This window comes from Opisthocomus hoazin, chromosome W (genome assembly GCF_030867145.1).
Source record: "Opisthocomus hoazin isolate bOpiHoa1 chromosome W, bOpiHoa1.hap1, whole genome shotgun sequence".
In the NCBI taxonomy this organism is placed as follows: Eukaryota; Metazoa; Chordata; class Aves; order Opisthocomiformes; family Opisthocomidae; genus Opisthocomus; species Opisthocomus hoazin.
The window spans coordinates 34,296,720-34,323,420 of record NC_134453.1 but is presented as its reverse complement, the minus strand read 5'-3'; the positions used below and the strand labels follow the sequence as shown (position 1 = coordinate 34,323,420).

At 42.4% G+C, this 26,701-nt stretch overlaps 1 protein-coding gene across 1 annotated transcript in view; it reads right to left on the bottom strand.

Moving 5' to 3' along the window:
• The window catches only part of LOC142365644 (small conductance calcium-activated potassium channel protein 2-like), a 132,684-nt gene extending 106,186 nt beyond the window's left edge, over positions 1-26,498 (bottom strand). The window contains 4 exon segments of the mRNA XM_075446654.1: positions 3,881-4,299; positions 24,681-24,776; positions 25,333-26,171; positions 26,174-26,498. Coding sequence (XP_075302769.1) covers positions 3,881-4,299; positions 24,681-24,776; positions 25,333-26,171; positions 26,174-26,333 — 1,514 coding nt within the window. The 5' untranslated portion in view covers positions 26,334-26,498.
• Positions 26,499-26,701: the final 203 nt, after the last annotated feature.

Sequence of the window (26,701 nt, the reverse complement as noted above, 5' to 3'; positions counted from 1 at the left end):
CTCATGCTCTCTCCCTCTTTTTTGCTGCCTCTTCCTTTCTCACTTTCTTTCTCACTCACTCTTCCTCTAGCTTTTGCTCTTGCTCTCACAGTTTCTTGTTTTTGCTCCATTGCGTTTTCTCTTTTCTTGTCTTGCTTTCTCTCTCTTGCTCAGTCTCTTGCTTTTGTCCCTCACTTTCTCTCTCTCGCTTGCTCAGTATATATCTCTCTCCCACTTTGTCTGTCTTCAACTCGATTTGCCTCTTGTGTTCCTTCTCATACGTTTCCTCTCTTACTCTCACACTCTCACTTTTGCTGTCCCTCTTGGTTTGTCTGTCTGCTCTCTCACGTCCCTCCCCTCTCTCTCTCACTATTTCTCCCCCCATTTCTCTTTCTCTCTTCCTATTTTACTCTCCCTCTCCTTCCTGCTCTCTTTAACTCTCTTTCGCTTTCTCCGTCCCTCTAACTATTTATCTTTTTTTTAGTAACTCTCTTTTCCATTCCTCTTCTCTCTCTCTTTCACTCTACCTCTCTCTTCCACCGTTTCTCTTTTTCTCTGTCTATTTTTTTTCTTTCTTGTCCCTTCTTTCTCTTTGTCTTTTTCACTTTTCCTTTCTCCTTTGTTGGGGTTGATGTATCTTGAGAGTTAGCATGACTAGGCCGCTTAAGCAAAACAGTTAGCATAACTCAACAGGCCCCTGGAAAGGACAGCTAAGAATAGCAATGGAGAAAGTTCTGATAGTGCACATGATGTGGGTTAGCAAAAACAAGATGTGTTCAAGGACGTGGAGGCGGTCTGTTGCTATTGGCATTAGTGCATAGTTACCAATCATAAGGGAATGTGGGGTGCGTGAACAGCGCGTGATTTATGTCTGTAGCCTATCCGAATAAGCGTGATCATGTGTACAGATATGAAAAATGTATATAACCACGCAAGCGGAGCAATAAAGTGAACTGACTGTGCATTGCATCAATGTATGAGAGTCGTTCCTGTCCCTGCATGGATGCTGAAACTCGGCACTCCTTCTTTGTCTCTCTTGCTCTCTTTCCTCTTTTTTTTTATCTCTCTCCATGCCTTTCTTGCCTCCTATTTCTTTCTTTTCACCTCTGTTTTTATCTCACTCTCTCTCTCTCCCTCTCTCCCTCCCTCACAGAATCATAGGATAGTTTGGGTTGGAAGAGACCTTAAAGATCATCTAGTTCCAACCCCCCCTGCCATGGGCAGGGACACCTTCCACTAGACCAGGTAGCTCAAAGCCCCGACCAAGCTGACCTTGAACGTTTCCAGGAATGGGGCATCCACAATTTCTCCGGGCAACCTGTTCCAGGGCCTCACCACCCTCATAGTAAAGAATTTCTTCCTTGTATCTAATCTAAATCTACCCTTTTTTAGTTTAAAGCCGTTACCCCTTGTCCTATCGCAACATGACCTTCTAAAAATTCCCTCTCTCCAGCTTTCTTGTAGGCCCCCTTCAGGTACTGGAAGGATGCTATAAGGTCTCCCCGCAGCCTTCTCTTCTTCAGGCTGATCGGCCCCAACTCTCTCAGTCTTTCCTTATAGGAGAGGTGCTCCAGCCTGCTCTGACGATTTTTGTGGCCCTCCTCTGGCCCTGCTCTAACAGCTCCATGTCTTTCCTGTGCTGAGGGCTCCAGAGCTGGATGCAGTACTCCAGATGGGGTCTCACCAGAGCGGAGTAGAGGGGCAGAATCACCTCCCTCGACCTGCTGGCCACGCTTCCCTTGATGCAGCCCTCCCCCCCATTCCTCTTTGCCTCTGTTGTGGGTTAACCCCGGTAGGCAGCTAAGCCCAAGACAGTCACTCGCTCAGTCGCTGCCAGTGGGAGGTGGAAGAGAATTTGAAGAGTAGAAGTGAGAAAATGCATGGGTTAGGATAAAAATAGTTTAATAGGGAAAGAAAAAGCTGTATGCAAAAGCAAAGCAAAATAAGGAATTCATTCACTACTTCCCATCCTACTTTTCCAGGAAAGTAGAGTTACATCGTGTGTAACGGTTACTTGGGAAGACAAATGCCATATCTCCAAACTTCCCCTCTTTCGCCAGCTTTTATTGCTCAACATGATGGTATATGGTATGGAATACCCCTTTGGTCAGTTGGGATCAGCTGTCCCGCCTGTGTCCCCTCCCAATCTCCTTTGCACCCCCACCCTACTTGCTGGGGGTGGGCGGAGTGAAAAACAGAGAAGGTCTTCACACTGTGTAAGCACTGTTCAGCAGCAGCTAAAACATTGGTGTGCTATCAACACTATTTTGGTCACAAATATGAAACATAGCACCATACGAGGTACTATGAAGAAAATTAAGTCTCAGTCAAAACCAGTACATGACCCTTTCTTGATCTTGCCAAATTCCCAACAACATTTTTGTACTTTTTTTTGTGTAAAGAAATAGAATCATAGAATCATAGGTTGGAAATGACCTCTAAGATCATCAAGTCCAACTGTCAACCCAACACCACCATGTCTGCTAAACCATGTCCCGAAGTGCCACATCTACAAATTTTTTAAACACCTCCAGGGATGGGGACTCCACCACCTCCCTGGGCAGCCTATTCCAATATCTGACCACTCTTTCAGTAAAGAAATTTTTCCTAATATCCAATCTAAACCTCCCCTGGTGCAACTTGAGGCCATTGTCTCTCGTCCTGTCGCTAGTTACTTGGGAGAAGAGACCAACACCTGCCTCACTGCAACCTCATTTCAGGTAGCTGTAGAGAGCGACAAGGTCTCCCCTCAGCCTCCTCTTCTCCAGACTAAACAATCCCAGTTCCCTCAGCTGCTCCTCATAAGATTTGTGCTCTAGCCCCTTCACCAGCCTTGTTGCCCTTCTCTGGACACTCTCCAGCAACTCAATGTCCTTCTTGTAGTGAGGGGCCCAAAACTGAACACAGTACTCCAGGTGCAGCCTCACCAGTGCCGAGTACAGGGGCACGATCACCTCCCTCCTCCTGCTGGCCACACTATTCCTGATACAAGCCAGGATGCCATTGGCCTTCTTGGCCACCTGGGCACACTGCTGACTCATGTTCAGCCAGCTGTCAGCCAACACCCCCAGGTCCTTTTCCACCAAGCAGCTTTCCAGCCACTCTTGCCCAAGCCTGTAGCATTGCATGGGGCTGTTGTAACCCAAGTGCAGGACCCAGCACTTGCCCTTGTTGAACCCCATACAGTCGGCCTCTGCCCATCGATCAAGCCTGTCCAGATCCCTCTGCAGAGCCTTCCTACCCTCAAGCAGATCCACACTCTTACCCAACTTGGTGTCATCTGCAAACTTACTGAGGGAGCACTCAATCCCCTCATCCAGATCATTGATAAAGATGTTAAACAAGACTGGGGAACACCACTCATGACCGGCCACCAACTGGATTTGACTTCATTCACCACCACTCTCTGGGCTCGGTCTTCCAGCTAGTTTTTTACCCAGCAAAGAGCACACCCAAATAGTACAATAAAAGTCTAATTGCAAATATACGTTTTCCTTTGGAATTTTCCATAGCTATTTTATCTACATTAATCTCAGTAAATTTAACTTGCAAACACAATAAATGTAAGCTGCTATCAACACAGAATATCAGCAACTGTAACTGTTGTTAAAAGAGATTTTATGGTATCCCACTGTGTTTTAGCAAAGTTAAATGAAAACATTGAAATCAACTTGCAATACTACAGTAAGTGTTGTGGCACAAACTTCTCTACATAACTCCTTCAGACTATAAGGCAAAGCATTCCTGAAAATCTGTGACAGAGTGAAATCCAATCAGCACTCAATATATCAAAGACCAGGAAGCTCCATTCCATTAAATATTTAGGTCCTTCGAATACAAAACCAAAGAAGTAAAACAAGACAGATGGACAGAACCAGCCAACCAACCAGAACAGCCTTACCTTTCACAAGCTCGGACAGTCCACGCTGCAATTATCCATAATGAGATACTAAAAACCAACAGTACAGTTCCTGGACATATTGTCATTAAAGTCTTCATAACAAAGCGGGTATTGAAGTTTATCTTATTTAACGCTCCAATGCTTCTAGATGATGCATCAGTGAAAAGTTTGCTATGCAAAAGCATAACTCTGGCAATGAGATACAGCCTCAAGAACATTGGTATAGATAAAATAATATCCACATCAGCTGTTGTTGTGGATGGAGCATAAGAAAAGGCAAGCCGGGCTGTCCATGTGAATGTATAGTTCCCAGGTATGGGATGTATAGCGCATACAAGTATTTCCAAGCAGATAAAGAAAATACGCTCATAAGTCATGGCTATTCTCCAGTCATCTGCTCCGTTGTCCACCATGAATAACTGAAATGATAAAATATAAGGTTAACTTGAGTATGCCATTAACAAACCTTGTTATAATTCCATTTTAAAATACCATTGTTTTCATAGCTGCTAATGACCACTAAAACCAAAATATATATGCCATTTCAGCAAATGACATTACTAAGTCACTACTAAGTGAATGACATTTTGGTTAAGCCAGAAGGAATGTTTTCGTGCACTACTTTTAAAACTGTATAAGGAACTGAATTTCCACATATTATTTACTAAGATTTTTTCATATTTTTGTTTAATTGTCATTTTTTATAAAATAAAACTCTGCCAATTTAAACCTCATCCCTTCAAAATCAATTGCTTATTCAAAGTTCATAGAATTAAGAAGAATTTAAGAAAGGTTTTTCAGGATGGAAATCTAAATTACAAATTGAAAATACTTCCTGCAGTGCAACATTAAGACTTCTTTAGAGCACATCAATGCTTCAGAGCGGAGAGATTATAGCTTCAGGAGAACCATTCAAGCTTTCTTCAAACTTCAGGTATCAATATAGACCAACGCAGGCTTCAAAACTATCCAAGAAACTACATAAAGACTCTAAAAGATAACTCATAGTGAAAAATCAGTTCAACTGTACCTCAACTACTAGCAATACCTGAACTAGCTGTTTTAAACCTAGGTTGACCATGTCTAAATGAACTGTAGTCACACCTTCAAAAAACCAAAAATGAAAAGCAGAGGCCTACAAATACCAGGGTAGCCTAGGCAGCCAGGTGAGGTCTATTAGTAGCTGAAAATTAAATGCACATGTATTTAGGTCCTTGCAGAATCAAAGCCTTCAGTTTACCACCCAGGAACAAAAGTAATAAAACACTTCACACTGTTTAGTAAATATTGTTCCTGAAGATTTACTAACTAAATACTTAATTGAACAATATTTGTCACTAGTAGAGAGTAGGGATATGCAAGGTAACTTTTCAAAAAAGGAAAATAATCCATAATGACAAAGAACATACAATCTCAGCAACAGGAGAAGACCTTCATGCTACTTCGCTTCTAGTCTGAATCTAGACAAGGCTGTTCAGTAAATATGTAATCAGAAATAAAAAACTTTTACAGGATTTTGAAAATTAGATTATTCAAAAACTTAGAAGTAATTTAAAGGGTGAGAAGGTGAAATACACAAAGAATGTCCTTCTGAATGTAAGAAAAGTATTTCCGGCATACTACACGCCATATAAAGGGCCAAGCAAGCAATTCCCTATCTGCATTGCTTTCTGCCCCTTTCCATCCTTCAAAAGTTTAGAAATGAAAGCGTGAACTCTCTGTATATACCCTTTAGAGATCCAAAACCACATTCTACGTCTTCCTCCCAACACATTCAGTTTGTCTTCCAGAAAATTGCTCCAGTTCTTTGTTTAAGAAAGTGATAACAATAAGTTAACTTTATAGTAGTTGGAGTGACACTAAAAGAAAGAAAGAAGTTAATCACAGTAAGAAACAAACAAACCCAAACCAAATTCTTTTATTTTTGGACCTGTTTTTTTGCTCCTTCATGTTCCTTCTCTTCATCTTAGGTATAGTTCTTACCTCCACTGCAATACTATTAAAGCCAAAGAAACATAGTGTTGAATTAAGCGAAAGAAACACACTCAGTGAATTCAATGTATGCAACATGAACACACACACTTTCTTTTGCCTGTGGTCTTTCTGAAGACTTTGCATGCTGGATATAAAAATGAAATTCATACCGGTAGGAAGGCAAATCTATCTATTTATTTATTTATTACCAAAAGACAGTTGGTTGCACTTAGCAAATGTACCATTTGATACAAAGGGCCAAACTTTCAAAATACAGTGAGGCTCAAGTGCATTTGACTCTTGTGATTAGCCTGTAAATGCTGTCAGTCAGATCACAAAAACTGTAAAACAGCTATAAAGAGGTATTTAGAGCACCCAGAATACAGGTGAATAGTAAATGGTTTAACTGAATATGAGACAGATAATATCAAATCCCTCAAATGTTGTGTGATTTTCTGAAGAAAAGAATAAACGACACAGATGACCATTTCAGTTCAGCAGAATATGCTGGAAAAGCAATGGTCTTTTGTCCTCCCTTTTTACCTAACGTCTTCACAGATTTCAATATGAATACTATATGCAGAAAAGCAATTCAAGAAAAATGATACCTTAAGTATTGATTCGGTTAAAAAGATGAGAATAGAAGAATGTTGAGTTAAACTTAGACATCAAAATTTGATCTTAAAATTTTCGTAAAAGAAAATTATATTTAATCACTTTTGAAAAAACTTTAGGAAATCATTATGAAACATATACATAAGAACGTATTCAGTTGTCAGCAGAAGAAATCCTAATATGCTACAAAGAAAGAAGTTTCTTAGCAGTGCTAAGTGGAATGGGTTATGTTTGCAGGCACAGAAAATCCTTATCAACTTCCCTTGACTTCGGCTACACCAATTGCTTCTAAGAAAAATAATATTTGAAAGTGATAATGTGTTCAGCTGTCACATAATGAGATTTAGGAGGTGAAAACACAGAAGGTAGAAAGCACCAGAAGCCGCAGAGGACCACAGATCCAGTACAAATATTCCTATTTAAAAATATAGTAGCATTTTAAAATCGTATTTATGAGGTAAATTTCCACACAAATCCATGTCTCTAAATTCAGTCCATAAATTACAGGAATATCAAACATTCTGGAACAAAATAGGCTGTGGATAACAAGTCAGTCGGGATGTACTGAAAATAGATAGAAATTAGTACAGGATTTCATGTACATTTTATATGCTTGCAATTATGCAACCTACTAAATGCAATTGCTGTTTTTTAATTTGGAAAACGCAGTGGTATTCGCGTGTTCCTGCTTGCTTGGTTGTGTACATTCACTATTCAGAAAGCAAGGAGGGAAAATGAATGAAGGAGAGAAAGAACAGCTGAACGGCACAATTTAAAGGGGTGTGGGTGTGCATATTTATTTATATATATGTATATATACCCTCTCAGCTGCTTTCAGTCAATTCTGTTATAATAACCATGCATTCATTTTAAGATACGACTCCCCATTTGAATGGAGAATGATGCTAATAACAAAAAGAGAACAAGCTCTTCCTATAAAATAGAGTTCTGCAGCCTATGCGGAAGGCCAAACTCCAGTCAAGGGCAAAGATGTTATGCCTGCTCATAGCTTTCAAATTTCTTATTATTAGTCTAACATTGAAATCTAATTTAAGTTCTTCATCAGTGTTCTGCAAAGCTTCTTCATCTACCTTTACTAAGCCTGCACTCTATAAGACAAGTTTAAAAAAGTTATTTTCATCTGAAATTATATAATGCATTTCCAACATGTGGTATGCAAAAATAAGACATGAATCCTAAACTATAAATAAACTTGATGTTTCTAACATCACACAGTGTAAATATAAAAACAGATAGCACATCATAGATATTAATGGGTGTTTGTGTATTCACATAACAATTTGTGTTAAATTCATATAACACCAGATTAGAAAAAGAGGAACAAATTCAGAGTAGACAGATTGCACACAATGACAATTTAGATCAGAGACTCCCTGAAGCTATTTAAAAGAAGAAAAATTAATTTTGTAAATCATTAGTATATCAAAACAAATTCCTAGCAGGCTATCTGAGGATGTTGGTGAATGCAAAGTACAAGGAAATTGGCCAGTTTCTTTACAATTCCAGTAGAAGAACAAATGTGAAAACAGTATCCCTGCTCTGCTGTAAGGAATACAAAGGAAGTGATAAACAATGATAAAGTAGCATCACCTGTACTCCTTGAGGCATTCCTTGCAGAAGGAGAATCAACTGTACTCACAAAAGCATTGTGGCAATTGTTTCCTTCAAAAATCCAAATTTTTAATGGTTAAATACTGGAGTCACTTTACCCTTATAAAAGAACTAATGGAATTATGACACAGACTAGCAAAATATATCCTCTGTGGCTGCTGTTCTACCAAATTTTTGAACAAACACTTTTCTATAGCTTATAGTCCCCAAAATATTACTTATGCAACTAAAACCAGCATTATAGTCCTCAGAGAGGAAGAAGGTATTAAGCACAAATGATTGAAAATCATATGGTGGTTGGAGACAGACGACTCAAGCCTTTCCCTAACTAGGGGATGAAAAATACCTTCTTCCATCATCAGAAGGCATATAATCAAATGGTCCATAAATTATCCGAAGGCCTGTCTTCGATCTTGGAGAGCCAATAGGAATTCCTGAGGACTCTATGTCCTGAATACAGAGCCACAGAGCAGAGAAGTTTAAGTAAAATAAATCCATGAGGCATCAAACACCTTCTGCATGCAAAGCACAGAAGGCAAAGATTAATGTTTTTCACAAAACTACATGAAAGCCTTGTTATCTTATATTTTCCAGAATGTTTCCCACATCCAGAGTTAAGACCAAATTTTCTAGTAGGTCATTAGAAATTGATCCACAAGATCTTGTGGATATAGCTGCCTACACGAATGAAACATTCTTAGTTTGTTCAAATGGGGAAGTTGGACTGTGCTATCATTCATACATGTATATGCACATACAAGTACCCCCTTAATTATAAAAATGACAATTTAAAAGAATGATTTTAAAAGTCTGGTACTTAGTTTCATCATAAAAATGATTTTTTGCATAGTATATCTATTTAAATTTGGTATCTATGCAAAATGAGGTTTTCATGGTTATTGATATCTTGCTATATACACTGTGTATGTCAGTGCATGTACAGAAAGTGCCATGTTAATGTGTGCTGGTGGCTAAGTAGGCTTGAAATGCTTCCTTCAAAGACAGCATTAAGTGTGACCATCTCAGGAAGAGATGTGTAACTGAGGCTCAGACTACTTATGGTCTTTGTGTACTATATTTTCCAATGTGCAGCATCAAAACCCGCACATTAAAATACACCTTGATACCCGTAAATGTATAATTTCCACTTACTAGAGTGATTGTAATTAAACTAAAGTAGATCCTTGCTGTTTCGAGAAGACAGGAAAGCGCTAAGATAAAGAGGCTCCTAAACGACACTACTTGGACAAACCTGACTTGCTTTTTTGGGGGAGTATAGGAAAGCTCTAAGATAGAGAGACTTCTAAATAATGTTATTTGGACAGCTCGGCCTTGGGAGGGCAGATGCACCAAGCTACAGAGATAAAGAGGCACCAAGAGGGCAACAAGACCGGAGCAAAACAACCTGGAAGGACACGGTATACGTAATCTTAGACCTGAGTTTGCGCAGAAACAAAGGTCAACCAGCAGACACTGTGATGAGGAGTATAAGCCGTCATCTTAGGACCCCCAAAGACCACCTGAGGACGCTAACAGACATGCGTGAAAGACATTAACATATGCTAATTAGTTCTTGGAAAAGTCATGAATATGCTAAGCATTTCTCGGAAATATAATGAATCTGTATATTGTGATTGTATTTAACCTGAAATGACAGGGTGTTTGGCGCGCACGTTTGGAGGAGAGATCCCCCGTGTGCCCGGCGCCGTAATAAAGAATACCTGCTTAATAGTCTTCTGACTATTGAGTCTTCAACTCTGGCTTTTCATGGCATCAACCTGAATAATATACATCATAGTTACTATGACAGGGCACACGCAGAGAGGAACATAGCCACAACCATTTCAATAAACATATAAGTGTTACTCAACACACTTATCAGGTTTGTCCATGTCTTTTTTAACCTCTGTCCCTCAGATCACTATAAAAACACTAGCTGAAATACCCTATGAGATAACAAAGGAAGGACACAATCACATAAACTAACATAAGGTTAAACTCTGCCTCCCCATATTTTCCTTTTGTTCTAAATCAGATACTGACAGTATTCTTTTTTGCTTTCGCTCTCCAAAGATATTCTGAGGAATTGTTCAATATTTTTAAATGCTACAAGTCAGACTTTCAGCTCTATCATTTGTCTCAAACAACTGTGAAATGGCTTAATCCCTGACAGCCTGTGGTGCCAAGGAACCATTACAACACTCAGCAATTACTGGGACATATGGAATTTCTTTTCATGTAGTTCTTCCTGTATGTATATGCTTCAGGGACCCAAAGAGGGTGAGATGCTCCTAAAACTGCCATTCTTTCTTCCCAATAATCTTCTATGCAGGTGATAGTATCAAGAAGTGAAATCCAAGGACTCCAAGGAAAAGTAAAAAGATGTTCCCAGACATCTAGATTTCTTCCCCAGTGCTATAGAGTAGAAGAAACTCCTGAGAACAGCATTATTAAAAAGATATTTCATGAGGCAATCTCCTACTTTAATTTAGTTGGACACTTGATAGAACAATCACACTTGAGCTTCCTCAGATTTTTAAACAATGGTGAGATATTTACTTGTATGAATTTTTATGAGTCTTTGAACCAAATCAGAAGTCCAGACACAGAAGCCCACCACTCGGAGTTACCATATTCATTTGAGACACTGAGTAGACCCATCAGTAAGTGACTGAATTAGAGTTACTGAATAAGGTGTTCTTTCAAAGTCAGTGTCCGCTAAAGGTATTTCTTCGTTTAAATAATATTCTTCATTTAACACTTATTCTATTATACAATATATTCAGACCCCAATCCCTCCAGCAGGGTAAGTCACAGTGAGAATAAGCTCCTTAAGTTACAACATTTAGAAAACTTCCATCCAGCACCAACAGTTCCCAAAAGCACCTGTGACTGGGGTTGACAGTCAAAAACGTTCTCCAGGAAGATACAGAAGGAACATGACTTAGTAAAGCTCTGAATATAGCATAAGAGGAGGAAGATTAATACAGAAAGAACAGTTTAGGTAGGAGTCTTCTTCCTTTCCTTTGCACAAACACGCAAAACGGGAAAGTGGGACCAGTGCACTAAAGAAGTATTTTGATTGTTTTATACTATGTATTGCTGTGTTATTTAAAAAGTAAACAATAAAAAAGAAATTACATAACAGATATGTTTACTAGTAAGTAGACTGGGTGACCCAGAGCATTCCAGAGTAGTTGCTCCATAAAATCGATAGAGATAGAATGAAAAACATACACAGTTTTAAAACCATACTGTTGTTCCCAGGAATCTAAGGACAGAGCAGGTTATTTGCCTGTAGCAAATCTTTACAAAACATTCCACCATCTAAGCCAACTTAAATACAACTTGTTTAGAACACGACTTCCATCTGCTGACACTCCACACTACCGCCTACTTCTACTGGCCTGTTCTGGCTCACTCTCACTGCTGAGAGTATAGCTGTACACTAGCTATGCTAGCTTTATTACACCTGAAAGGGAAAGTGGCAAAGAAATATTGAATGGATTGCTTAGGTTCCCTTTGCACCTTCACAAATACGAACAACAACTGACCACATTGAAAAAATTACTATACTAATAAAATATTTCCAAAACAAAACCATCTCTTTAAAAACCTTTTCTGGTCTTGTAGGTGGTCTGCTGTAACTAGTGCACTAATCTTAGCAGTACTGGGACAGAAACATTATTCAGATTCCAGAGTTAGGCATGAATTTAGTTTTGCACTGAAGCAGCAATTCCAAGACTGTGTATGAAGAATATAGCACATCTTCTCACAAAATATCAGCACTTTTACACAGAACTAATTTTAGAATCGAACTTGTAAGAAACCTAGTGCTCTCTGTCATATTTTTCCCCATTTCAAGTATCTCGGAAATAAAGTAACTCTAATTCTATAATATTCTTGTGGAAGCAAAATTCACTGAAGAGAACTATCTACATTTCAGTATTTCTATGTTGTTAATTTTAAATTATCATTTTATAGTTGTTGATTTAGAATTTGGTTTTCTTCATTCATCACAAAAATTATTTTGTTCTACAGATCACTGCATGAAGAACTGACATCTCCCAACACAGCTGCCATCAGCCACTGTTCCCAATGTGAGAGAAGCCTTACTCTCTTTGGGGAAGATATGCTTTTCTGTTGTATGGAATGTGTATTAAGCTCCACTGGTACAAGGCAATTTTCAAGCCTATACATGAAGCTACTGTATCCTGGACCAAAATTGGCACATGATGAGATTTGTTGTCACCTGATCCAAGGCCTATTAAAATAAACAAAAAAAATTCAGTAATTTCCAACAGGTTTTAGATCAGAATAAAATTATCACTCAAAGATTATTTATTGATTTTCACCTGTTATTCAACAGACTTGCTTTCTGTGCTCTTAATCTTCATTTGTTTTTGCAGCAGCAGTCTTAGCTGATGATTCAGCGTGCTTAAGCAAAGGCAAGCTAGACTTTTGTTTCTTTTGATATGGAGCCAACTGAAGAAGAAAGACAATTAGATAAACATGTACCACCAGAGTGAAGGCAAAAGGATTACATAGATATAAACAATTCTGCCTGCAGAATACCAAATTAGTGCTTGTGACAGGAAACTGTAAGAGTGTTTAACTTCATATTTCTTAGGGAATACAGGTTTTTTTCTGAAGAACTTCCCAATAAGTTAATTAAATCCCCATAAGCATTGTTTATTAGAATCATGCATTATGGAATTTATTTGCACAATATGTCAAGAAATGTATTTATTAACATCCACTCATGTTTCCTAGTACTGCCTGTTCCATTTCTTCAAGTTTTCAGGAGACAGGGAAAAGGAGAAAAGACTCTTGAGTATTCAGCAAGATATTTGGGCTCATGTGTGATAATTTTCCATAATGTTAATGAAGACTGAAAATGTTTCGTTCCAAATCCATGATTTTCCCACCACTTCAGAACAATCTAGGGACTGAGGGTGCTTTCTCCCTGGAGACCTGGAAAGTGATGGACTGAATTCTAAAAATGAACTCTGCTGTGACAACAATGGCTTAACCTGAACTTTGAAGTTTGCATGACTTTCCATAGGAGTTCTACTTGAGCATGAACTGACAGTCCAATTTATAAGTGTTTAGAAATCTCAATTCATATACGAAAAAATATGAAGATTTTTGTTCATTTCTGCCAAATATCAACAATTTTCATTTTTCTGTATGAGTGAGTGCATCTGTATCAAGGGAAGAGGGAGAAGAGGTTCAGATTCAGTCCAGAAGAACACAGGTTACCATTATCCAAGAAAGGCAATAGAAGGGAAACATTTATTTACAGAAGGGATACCCTAAGTAGTCCAGCACCAAAGCAAAAGTATCCCAGTGGACATAGTCCTCCTACCCTGTGACATCCATCTTTCAAGAAATACCAGGCTGTGACAGAATACCCAAGAAAGGGGATTAAAGGCATCTTATTAGCAACCTTAGAGAATTTTGGGTTTAATCCTTTGTTTTGAGTACTATAAGGAAGTGCCAGTAAAACTTCAGGAACTGTACATTTAAAAAGCGTTTCTGTCTCCAGCAGTACAAGAGAGAGACAGAGAGGTCTACTTTCTCAGTTGTCCTGGTTTTGGTTAAAACAGAACCGATTCTCTTTCAGTGAATCTTCCTTACAGCTAAGTTCTTCTAAGTAACTTGCATTTTTCTGAAGCTGGCTGCATATTTTACAGACACTGTCCGCTCCAAAACTGATAACACCTAATGTTTACAGTTTTACTAAGCTAATGATAGGAATGGAAGGCAGAAAAAGGCCCATGCTTATAATTATTCCTATAGCAGCCAAGGTCACCGATAGACCTCTTAGGTCCCGCAAGTGAGGAGTCGGAAAGGGTCGCACTTGCAGGGAGGGGCAGACAGAACAGGGGACCCAATATTGACCAACGAGGTATTCCATGCCGTGCACGTCATATTCAGTTTAAAGCTGGGGGATCACGAGGGTCTTGCTCTCTTCGTCCATGGCCGCCTTCTGAAGAGGACCCTGCTCATTGTCCTGCCTGCGATCCTGATCCAGATTCCGATCTATGCATTCCTGAGTCCTGTTCCCATCTACTGCCGAGGCCAGACCGGGACTTCCTGGTGCTTGTCTGGCAGCTGCTGGCGGGATGCCAGCACCTGGGGCACCCTACTCCGGGAAACTCAGTATCAGTTTTGTATATTTTGGTTTATTTCTCTTATCATTAATATTATTATTGTAAAATTATTAGTAAAGTTGTTTTAATATTTAATTTTCAAGTCTCTCTCCCCTTTCCTCCTTTTTCCCTTCCTGTGCTGGTGGGAGGGTGGGGGGTTAACAGAGAGCATCTCTCACTGTTTATTGGCGCCCTGCTCTAAACGGTGACATCAGTAAAAGTAGAAAAAAAATATGCAGCTTTACCATATGAACTGTTATCAAAGAGTTTTTTAACTTCCACATGATTATTAATCTAACAGCAAATTGCATTAGGGAAGTGTGGAATGGAATAATAAGTTGTCTAGAAACAAAAATTTTAACCATGTTGTATGCTGCTATTTTAATTATGTAAAATATCATGAAGTAACAAACTGTTTATGCATGAAGTGGGCAATTTATACATTGTAAATTATTATGATAATCGGATGATACTATCTTCTTAGCTCTTCCCTCCTCCACCTCTTCGAAAGTGTATTTCTCAACTGGAACAGTAGTCAGAGAAATACCTGTTCTAGGCTGGGATAACAATGAGTTACATTTTTCCTACTGGTCTTCCAAACTGAATCAACAACCACACAAGCTTAGAGAGCGAGTAATGAATATTTCATAATCTCCCAAGTGTAGGTCTCAGCAGGGCCCCCAGTGTGGCGCAATTAATAAAGGAGGACGTGCTGGAACTCGTTGGCCACAAGCCCTGGGAAGAAACGAGATAGTGCCGAGTCTTCCTGGAGGAGGGAGTATTGCCCTAGTTAAGATAAACTTAAGGAATGTGCCTGTTGAGATAAGCTTAAAGAATGTGTGTCTGCGCCAGCGTTTGTGTTAACCAATTAATGAGTGCCTAGTTTGAAACTTAACCAATCAGTTTAGAACACGCTGTCTTTTGATCTGTATAAATATATGTGTACAACGGCAATAAAACGAACATTCTGCTTGCATCAAGCAGGTGTCCCATCTCTCAATCACGGCAAATTGGTGACCCCGACGTGATACGGAGAGAACCACCTATCTGCGTGGCATGCTGCGAGTCCCACAGGACGTTGAATGAGCTGCTGAAAGGAAGCAGGAGCCGGCCTAAACAATCCCTCCGGAGCAGAGAGGTGAGCTGTGGGAAACATGGGAAGTCAGACGTCTTCCCCAGAGAGAGACGTTTATGAGCTTATGAAAGCTCTCCTTCAAAAACATGGAAAGAATATTTCTGGGCACGATCTCAAACTGATACTTAAATGGGTACAGGTGAAGATGCCCACTGTAACTACGTCTACTATCTTTACGCGGGAACTTTGGGACGATGTGGGGGTGAAACTATGGGACGCGGCAACAACAGGGAATGCTGAAGCGCAGCGTATGCTCCCCTGGTGGAGGAGTGTTTTTGAGACCTTAAAAGCGCAAGAGAAAAATCATAAGGACAAAGCAGGGGAGGAAGACAACTCTCCCACAGCGCCTCCGGTGCTGCCGGAGAACAAACCTTTAAGAGTGTGTGCTGCGAGATACCCCCAGAGGGGGATCCTTTTGACCCGGGTCCGGTGGATCCTGAAAAAGAACCGTATCTCTACCCCCCTGACCCGCGCGATGTGTGGGCTAATATAAGACGCCAAGCCTTAAAGGAGGGGGAGTTAGAAATCGCTAAAACAATTGTAGCCCCCGTGATTTATCAGGGTCGGGGGGCACAGTGGGAGGCTTTATCTTTCCCGGTAATTAAGGAACTGCGTCGTACTGTTACTGAGCACGGGCTTTCTTCCCCGTATTTTGCAAGTTTGCTATCTTCTGTTTTTGACACTTATGACTCCGCATGATTTAAAATCTTTAGCACAACTGTTACTGACTCCGACACAGTACTCCCTGTGGGAGTCACACTGGAGGGGGGGACTACAGGCACTTCTTATGACTTACGTGGGTCACGGCAATGCGGCTATAGCTGTGCTGACTATAGAGCACCTTACTGGCACAGGTCAACACTCTGATCCGGTGGCTCAAGCCCGGGATATCCCACGGGAAGCTCTTGAGGTGACTCGTGAAGAAGCTAAAAAAGCCCTTCTTAAGGTCCCTGACTCACAAAAACCGCAAAAAACCTTCACTACGATTACCCAAGACCCCCGGGAACCTTATATGCAGTTTATTGACAGGCTGAAGCAAGCTCTGGAGCGTCAGATAGACAATACGGAAGCACGGGAAATTTTGTTGTTAAAATTGGCTGTAGAAAATGCTAATGTGGATTGTAAAAAATTACTGAAATCTCTCCCAAATCCAAACCCCACACTGGTGGAGATGGTAGAGGCTTGTAATAGAATTGGCACTATGGATCATAAATTTGAAGCCATGGCTGCTGCTTTCGCGGCATGCGCGGCTCTGGGGGGCCCGGGAATTGTTATGGTTGCGGCAAACCTGGTCATTTGAAAAAGAACTGTTTGTCTACCAATGCTGGTACCAGGCCCCAGGCCCCTGGGGTCTGTCCTAGATGCCGAAAAGGGCGTCATTATGCTAATCAATGTCGGTCTAAGTATGATTTCCAAGGTCAACCGATACAGGGAAACCGATCACGGAGCGCGGGGCAGCGATGCGTGCAGACACAAGTACCGCAGCCGACGTTCCAACCCCCACGGAGGGAACCAGCAGTGTCTCAAGTCTCCATCCAACAACAGCCGGTAACACCAGATTGGACTTGGCAACCTCCCACACAGTAACGTTGCTCGATTCCTCGGTTCACTTATTGTTAACAAACATTTCGGGGCCCCTATCCCCAAAAACTCAAGCGCTTTTGTTAGGAAGATCATCTACCACCTTGTCAGGACTTTTTGTACTACCAGAGGTCATTGATTCTGACAGTACTGATGAAATTAAAATCATGGTATGGACCCCGTTTCCTCCTTGCACGGTGCCAAAAGGCAGCCGTATAGCACAATTGGTATTGATTCCCACAATGACGGACTCCCCAGTTCCCAACCAGCCTCAACAACGGCAGGGAGGGTCTGGATCTATGGGGGACCCACAAATTTTATGGGTACAGTCTATTTCCCAGAAACGACCTGTGTCCCAATGTACCCTTATTCGTGGGGGGCAGAAAGTAATGCTAAATGGGATTATTGATACTGGAGCTGATGTTACAGTAATATCCCAGGCCAAGTGGCCTCCATAATGGCCTCTGGCTAACGTTTCCCAGACATTGGCTGGAATTGGGGGAACTGGTAAAAGTCACCAAAGCGTGGAATTAATCCAAATCCAAGGTCCGGAAGGGCATACGGCTTCTATTAAGCCTTTTGTGTTACCTGTTCCTATGGTTCTGCGGGGGCGCGATGTACTGTCTCAGTGGGGAATGTCCATTCGGACCCATTTTTAGATGGGGCCATTGAAGTGCGCGACACCCTGAAATTAACTTGGAAAACCGATGACCCTATTTGGGTAGATCAACGGCCCCTCCCTCTGGAAAAGCTTCGCGCCCTCCAGGAATTAGTCACGGAGCAGTTAACAAGAGGGCACATTGTGCCCTCCACTAGCCCTTGGAATTCACCTGTCTTTGTCATCAAGAAACAAACTGGCAAGTGGCGCTTACTCCATGACCTTAGGAAAATTAATGACGCTATGGAAGACATGGGAGCCCTTCAACCAGGACTCCCGTCCCCTACTATGATCCCTCGAGATTGGCACTTGACTGTTATTGACCTCAAAGACTGCTTTTTTAATATCCCACTGCATCCAGACGATGCTCCTAAATTTGCCTTTTCAGTTCCAAGCGTCAACATGCAAGCCCCATTGCAAAGATACCAGTGGGTTGTGCTGCCACAGGGAATGAAGAATAGTCCTACGATTTGTCAGTGGTACGTAGCTAAAGTACTCACCCCTGTTAGAACTACGATGCCCAATGTCTTGTTGTATCACTATATGGATGACATCCTAGTGGCTGCACAACTTCACGAGGTCATGGAGGAAGCTGTAGCTCTTGTCATGGCTGCCGTTAACTTGGCAGGCCTCTGTATTGTGCCGGAAAAGGTTCAAAAGATATCTCCATGGAAATACTTAGGTTGGCGCATCAGGGCCCAAACTATAACTCCCCAAACTCTACAGATACAGACAGACATACAAAATTTACATGATGTACAGAAATTGTTGGGAACAATCAATTGGGTCCGACCACTGTTGGGGATTTCTAATGCGGACCTAGGTCCTTTATTTAGACTGCTAAAAGGGGACACTGACTTGCGCTCCCCCCGCAGTCTTGACCCTGAAGCCACTACTTCCCTGCAAAAGGTTGCTACAGCAATTAGTCTCCGACAAGCACATCGATGGGCTCCCGAGCTACCCTTTTTTCTGATTATTTTAAACCCCGCTCGACAACCTCATGTGCTAATATTTCAGTGGGATTCTCAGAAACCGGACCCACTGCTGATTATTGAATGGGTTTTCTTACCCAATCAATCTTCAAAGACTATTTCAACACAACATGAGATGTTTGCGTCCTTAATCATTAGAGCCCGGCAATGTTTATTGACACTATCAGGGATGGACTTTGCCTGCATCTGTTTGCCTGTGGCAAGTACTTATTTACAGTGGCTCCACCAACAATCCGACGCCTTCAGTACAGCGATAGCTGGCTATACAGGCCAACTTACCTCTCACCCGCCATCTCATAAGCTACTCAGTGCTGACTTTCATCTTCTGTCCAAGCCAAAAAGAAGCAACCAACCCTTACAGGCCCTCACCGTGTTTATGGATGGCTCTGGAAAGTCGCATAAATCAGTCATCCTATGGTGGGATGACCAGCGTGGACAATGGAACTCAAATATAGAGACTGTGCCTGGTTCTCCTCAGATAGTAGAGCTGACCGCAGTTATTAGAGTCTTTCGAAAATGGTCCACACCGCTTAACATAATTACTGACTCAGCTTATGTTGTAGGAATTGTTGAACGAGCTGAAGCATCTGTGTTACGTGATGTCTCACATTCTGAATTGTTTGCTTTATTGCAGGAGCTTATTTTCCTTTTGGACTCGCGCCCTCATCCCTATTTTGTTATGCACATCAGAGCACATACTGTTTTACCTGGTTTTATTGCAGAAGGGAATCGACGAGCTGATATACTTTCGTTACCAGTGCAAGTATTACCAGATCGCGTAGCACAGGCTAAACTCAGCTATTCTTTCTTTCACCAGAATGCTGGAGGTCTTAAATGACAATTCGGCCTCACTACTCAGCAAGCAACTAATATTATCGCCGTGTGTCCTGACTGTCAAAAACACTCCTTTCCGTCGGTAGCGGGAGGGGTTAATCCTAGGGGACTGCAGAGCTTACAACTGTGGCAAACTGATGTAACCCACTTTTCAGAATTTGGTCATCTAAAATGTATTCACTCTTCCATTGATACCTTTTCTGGTGCCTTGTTTGCCTCCTGCCACACAGGAGAAAAGACACGTGATGTTCAAAAACATTTAATGCGTGCCTTTGCCACTTTAGGTATACCCTCTCAAATCAAGACGGACAACAGCCCTGCCTACGTGTCGGCCGCAACAAAAGCCTTTTTTTAACTCCTGGGGGATTACTCACATTACTGGCATTCCTCACTCCCCTACAGGCCAATCTTTAACTGAACGCTCTCATCAATCTCTAAAACGTTTATTACAACAACAAAAAGGGGGAGTAGGGACTGCTACCCCTGAGGAGCGTCTACAGAAAGCCTTATATGTTTTTAATTTTTTGAATTGTTCTTTGTTAGACAACAACCCTCCGATAGTTCGTCATTTTAATACAAACGCTTCGTTTGAAGCAACAATCAAGGCTCCGGTATTGATTCGAGATCCCGAAACAGGTAAGATCATGGGACCTTACCCCCTTATCACGTGGGGCAGAGGTTATGCTTGTGTTTCCACAGAAAGAGGTCCCCGATGGATTCCAGCGAAAAGCGTGCTACCTTTCCGCGAATTGTTGCCACAACCATCTGAGAACGAATCGGATCGCACCCAGGACCAACCTTCTGATCAACAAGTCGGTGAATCTCCTCAAGAGGACCGGGACAATCAGGACGGTTGAATCATAAACATAGAAGGACTGTATGAACCAGTGTACAGAGACACCAGTCACGAAAGTTTCGTGTCTTTTCTGTAACACTTGTGAACCATGGGTTTTGTGTAAATGCTATAAAGACAGCAGTGTATGCTTTGGCTGTTTTTATTTTTCTGTTATTACTCCTTCCATGCCTGTTACAGTGTTTGCAAAAACTAATAACACGCTCGGTAAAAAGGATTCTTATCGTGCAACAGGAAGGGGGAGATGTAGGTCTCAGCAGGGCCCCCAGTGTGGCGCAATTAATAAAGGAGGACGTGCTGGAACTCGTTGGCCACAAGCCCTGGGAAGAAATGAGATAGTGCCGAGTCTTCCTGGAGGAGGGAGTATTGCCCTAGTTAAGATAAACTTAAGGAATGTGTCTGTTGAGATAAGCTTAAAGAATGTGTGTCTGCGCCAGCGTTTGTGTTAACCAATTAATGAGTGCCTAGTTTGAAACTTAACCAATCAGTTTAGAACACGCTGTCTTTTGATCTGTATAAATATATGTGTACAACGGCAATAAAACGAACATTCTGCTTGCATCAAGCAGGTGTCCCGTCTCTCAATCGCGGCACCCAAGTGTGATGTTTTTAACAACATTACAAGCATGACAACAATGAATCAAAAGGAGAATACACAGATGTGGGGTTGTCACCATACCTGGCTCCAACATCACTACTGTTGTTCATCTGGCTTTTTTCCTGGGAGGGAGGGAGGTGAAGGAAGCATTGTTTGTGGTTTTATCCTCTTTTCTTGAAATGATAATGTAGGCTAAGAATTATCATTTAAAACTACCTGGTTTAATTCGATCATTATTATAGTCTTAACGTTAAGTCACATTTAATAAATATAATAGCTCCTGAATAACAGTATAATTAATACACTAACTAATAATAGCAATATATAACACTAATAACTAATAATACAGAATGACTAATAATAACACTAATTGTACTTATTATTATACTAATAATAACACTAATAGCTAATAATACAGAATAACTAATACACTGCAATCACTGAAAACCTATTTCAAGAAATCATTTTAACATTTCCAATATTTCACAAAACTGCACAGCAGCCAAACAGTTATTTTTGTCTAAATACTTCAGCTATGCCATTCTGGAGACTTTGGCCTGTCAAAGGCAGAGCTGTTTCACAGAACATAAAAATGAATCTCCTTTGCTAATAGGTTTAGAATGCAAGGCTGAAAATACGTCCAAAATTATGCATATGTTGTCAGGCAGCAGAACTCACCTGGCTGTTCTGCGGGAGGGAAGCTGGGGAGGCTGGCAGCCGCCCTCCCCGCAGCTCAGGTTGCTCTGAGCCTGGCCCAGCCCAGCCAAGGACGCCCCGGATAATGTGCAACGTGCGGAGCTGTCTGCGGTGCTGAAAAGGAGGCGGAGGACACACATCCCACTCCACCCCCCACCCCCCTTATATACTGAAGGTGCTCCTATTGCTCTACTGCTTATAAACAAAAAAAAAAAAAAAAAAAAAAAAAAGGAAAAGGAAAAAAAAACCTATTTATCTCGCATCCATATAATATTCTTGTGAAGAATCTCTATAAGTCATCTTAAATCTCCCTTCCAACTCCCTTAAATAGGATGTGCAGCAGGTCTGGGAGAAGCAAACTCACAGCTTGGTTTAACTGACGAGCTGTTTTCAGAACAGAACACATAGGCAAGGTCATTTAAATGGACAGACTACAAGCATGAACAGTAGCATGGCTGTTCAGACTTCCTACCAAGAAATCAAGGGCACAGACTACTGAAAAAAAAAGCAGCAGCTGATTTTGGTTAGCAGACATTTTACGTCACCAGGTGCTTCTAAATATTAAATCTGCAAGCACTACAAATTGCTAAACTTTTGTCTTCTTTCTCAACATATTTTAGTTCATGTTTTGCAGGAAAATCTACTTTTCTTTCAGGTAGGTTTGCTTCTATCAGACTATGACATACCACACTGCAAGCAAAATACATTTCCATTCTGTTCTGTACAACAAAATTTAATTTCTTGATGAATTCCTGCAAATTTACACTATACTTACTGATAAAGTCTAAGTAACTTTCAAAGAAGAATAAGAAAGGAATGATCAAATTTGAACAAGATCAGCAAACAGCTGATGCTCCAGGACACAATCAACCATCTATGGGCATGATTCTACAGACCTGATTCAAGAAATATTCCACTGCACATAGCAGGATATTTGCCTGAAATAAAGGCAAGTATCCCTTCAGAAAACTATCAGGTTTAAAGATTAATTAAAAATTGTTACGTTATCGGGCTTACGCAGTATTTTCTTTCACTTGGAGTAGGTTCTGTACATTTCTAAGCTAAAGTATTTTAAAGATACTTCTTGTTTTCAGATTTAAGGTGTAACATAAATTTAGCACCATAGATGGATGTAAATATTGCTCTGTGCGTTTTTCATCTTTTTAAAAAGTTATGCATGTGTATATAAACATACTGTGCCTAAATTAAAAATCTATCAGATATCTAACAGCTAAAATGGTGGTAAAATGGCCTTTCCTTCCAATAGTGTCCTTGAAAACAAAACTTCCCCTTCATTTTCAAGATGAATGACAGAGCCCCTTGGAGCTGCAGCTTACTCCAGGCTCTGACATGAGTACTGCAGCCTACAGTGTCTCTCGGACAAAAACATAGAGTGTTACAGTTTTACAAACAGGTATGTTTGTATTCTATACTGTCAGGCAGTGCTTAAAAATACATTAACCTTGATTTAGTCACATGATTGCGCAACTCCTTCCATGTAGCCTCATACATGAAGGAGTTCTATAAAATGATCAGTTAAAAAATATCAGAAATATAACTGAAGTTTTTTTAAAAGATTGATTTTTCTGATCCATAACAAATCTCTGAAAGAATGAAAATGTGTATCTAATTAGCTGAAAAAATATGCGAATGTTGGAGTAACTATCTACTGTAAGCTTATGCATACAGAAACCTATGACTACTTGGTTATCTTGTGTATTGTTTTCTATTTAAAGTTTCTTGAAAATACATAGAATAATTCAAATAGTTACAGAACTTGGTTTTTTCAGCTTTGTTCTTAGTGCCTCAAGCACCACTTATAGCAAGGTACACTGGAGAACAAGGCTCCCACATTGCAGCAGCTACATTTATTTATTTTTACACAAATAAAGAAGCCTCTTCATCAGTATTCCAATAGTTTATAGCGATACTCTGTCACCAGGCACTTGTTTATTGAGTACAATAATGTTAAACAGCTGTCTACCTTTGATATTAATGCAAAGAAACTGTGTTCTGAGCCATAAATAGTGTTTTTCATATGTAAGGACTGCAGGACAGGATCCCATTTGGCAAAGAGTCTTCAGTAACACAATACTTCTCTAACAGTAGTCTAAGTAGGAGACTATGGTGTCCTTTCACATTAGAACTACAGCATAGAAGACGGGTACTGTACAATTCGTAATTTCCCTTTTTTGTTAATTGGTACTGCTGAAAAAGGCGTTCTTGCCCTTGAAAGCTGTCATTTCTGCCTGTAGCCCAAGGTATCTCTAATTAGACATAGCAAAAACACCAATGTATCTACAAATAAGGTATTTTTCACTTCAAAACTTTGAAAACTCTCTCTTATGTGTTTCAGTTTAACTGAAATGTTAAATTGTAACTTCTTGATAAAAAAAAGAGTTACAACTGAAATTAGAACTAAGTACCTGGGACAGGACATGTGACAGTATTTTTAAACTTACTCTATAGCTTTGATCATTAAATTCCCCCTACCTTTAATCCTACCTGTCTTGACAGCTTTCCTCTGTCACATTTCCTAGTGGCTGTAATTTCTATGGCATTAAATAAAACAAATACAACATAAGGTTTCCCCCCTCTTTTTAAATATTCTTCCAGTGTATGCTAGTATCTGAAACAGCACAGTGAAGATTACATACCTAGAAGTTACCGATGCCTCTTTCCTAATAATTAGCCCTGTTATCCAGAGAAAATGCACAGCATGACATTTAGTCACTGGGAAATAAAAGACTGTTGCCCTACATCTGCTACAGAAGACAGCAGGCATGTCATAGAGAAAGTGTGCTATAACCTCAGAACTAAGTGATCCTACTAGCATAATCACAGGTAACAGTCCCTAATGGGCAATGCTTCCTAGCATGAATGTGTCCATGTAGCCTATCTTATTTCTCACCAAGGATGAAATACATTCACTGAACTTCAGGAAGCACTAAGTGATTATTTTTGTTTTCTGAATCAGCGGGAAGTGCAAAGTACTTATCACAATAAAGCCTTTAGAAAAACTGACTCTGCAACCACAGATATGTAAACATTTACCAATTAATAAAGTGAAACATTACCTGAATTTCCCTTGCATGGTATACAATAATGAGCCCAAGCAGGATAATCGTGGAGAGGCTAATAAGGCATTTTAGAGCGAGGGAATACAGAGACTCCTGCAACAGAAAGATACCACTGTCCGTCAGAGACCCACACGCACGGGACCGTTACTGCCCCGCCGGGCTCCCCAGCCCCACTACAAGCAGCGGAGCCCGGACTGGAAGGGGAGGGAGGGTCGCCTCGCCTTACGGTCTCAGGGCCCGGGGGTGCCTCACAGCGGGGCCGGAGGAGGGGGACACCTCGCCTCACGGTTGCGGAACCGCGGGGGAAGCATCTCGGCTCAAGGCGGAGGACCAGTGGGCCCTACACGGCGGTGCCGGGGGGTCAGAGCACCTCTCCTCAGAGCGAGGGACGCCTCACGGCAGGGCCAGGCGAGGGCCGAACAGTCCCGCCGCGCCGGGCTCTAAAAGAAACGAAGTGACGCCGGGGCCGGGCGGCAGCCGCCTTTCCGCGAGGACGGCGGCGCGAGCCGGCCACGCCCGTGGGCCAAGGCGGGCACGGAGCCCACGGCAGGGGCACGGGACTGTGGAGGGGAGGGGTGGGAGGCGTGAGTCGGGTTGCGTCGACGGCGCCGAGAGCGAGAAGAAGGCGGTCCAACGGCATGGCAGGTACCTTCGTGTAGGCGCCCCAGGACAGCTCTGTCTCGATCACCATGACTACGATGCCGAACATGCCGAAGATGAGCGCGTAGTCGCTGAGGCGCTTGCGCTTCTCGAAGAGCGCCCGGCGGTGCCCCAGCTTATAGCCGATGTTCTGGTTCTTCTTCTTGCTGGACTTGCCCCCGCCGTTCGTGCCGCCAGAGCCGTAGAGCGCCAGGTTGTTGGAGTTGTGCTCGGGCTTGGAGACCACGACCTCCGGGGCAGGGGCTATGGGGCTGGCGAGCGGCGGCTGGAGCGGCTGAGACTCGGAGTCCAGCTCGTGCAGGTTCTTGCGGGATGAGCTCAGGTTGCTGAGCGGCCGCATGATGCCGCCGTTGTACCTGTAGCTGCTCATGGCTATTTCGGCAAAGGGATTGCTCTCCCGACGCTGCTGGTAGTGGTGATAGTGGGTGCGGCTGCTGCTGACGCTGCTGGGACTGGCTGCCTGCTGCTGCTGCGGGCTATGGCACTGGTGGTACTGGTGGGGCTGCCTGAACGAGTCGGCATGGCTGGAGGGGGTGAGCTCGCTGACGTTCAACTGTCTGCCCTGTCGGGAGGAGGCGGAGATGGAGAGCGGCGAGGAGTGAGTCCTGAAGGCTCCCGAGAGGGGCGAAGAAGTGCGGAGCAGCGAGGGCAGGTTATCCCCCGCTGCTACCGCAGCGGCCCCATAGTAGGTGCAGATGTTGCACTGGAGGCACGGGCTCTGCTGCTGCTGTGGCTGCTGGAGAAGACTCTGCTTGTCCTGGCCGTGCTGCTGCTGCTGCTGCTCGGAGCAGAAGCCCGACTGGAACTGTAATGGTGTTTCCATGTCGAGGCATTAAAGCCGCAGGAGAACCAGGTGGTGGTGGTGCACCCTGCGCAATGCGTTATGGTCGGCAGGGGAGAGTCTTGCTGCCGCCACGAAGGGCTCATTCCAGCTTCCGTAGAATCCAGCTGCTGCATTCGATTGGTCGGGCGGACCAAAACAAGGAGCATCTCGTCGGGGGAGACCGGCTGCGGCGTGAGGCGGTGGAAAGATTCCCCATCCGCACGCCCCCTCACGCGCGGGGATCCCGTCTCCCACCATTCCCGCGGGTAAGGGTTACCCTCGCCTCCCGCCCCGCCGCCGGGGTGCCCCACGCTACAGAAACCCAGTGGGTCCCGAGGTGGGCGGGGAGAGCGCTCGCTGAGCTCGCTTCCGGGATCTCCCTCTGCGAGGAAAGGGCCACCGCGGCGGGGCTTCCCAGCCCCGAGCTGCCGCACACATCTGCGCCGTCTCCAGAACAGGGGCGCTGCGCTCCGGAACTGTCCAGGGACGCCCCGCCGCTTCCCGGAGACGTGCAAAACAGTAGCGCCCTCGCTCC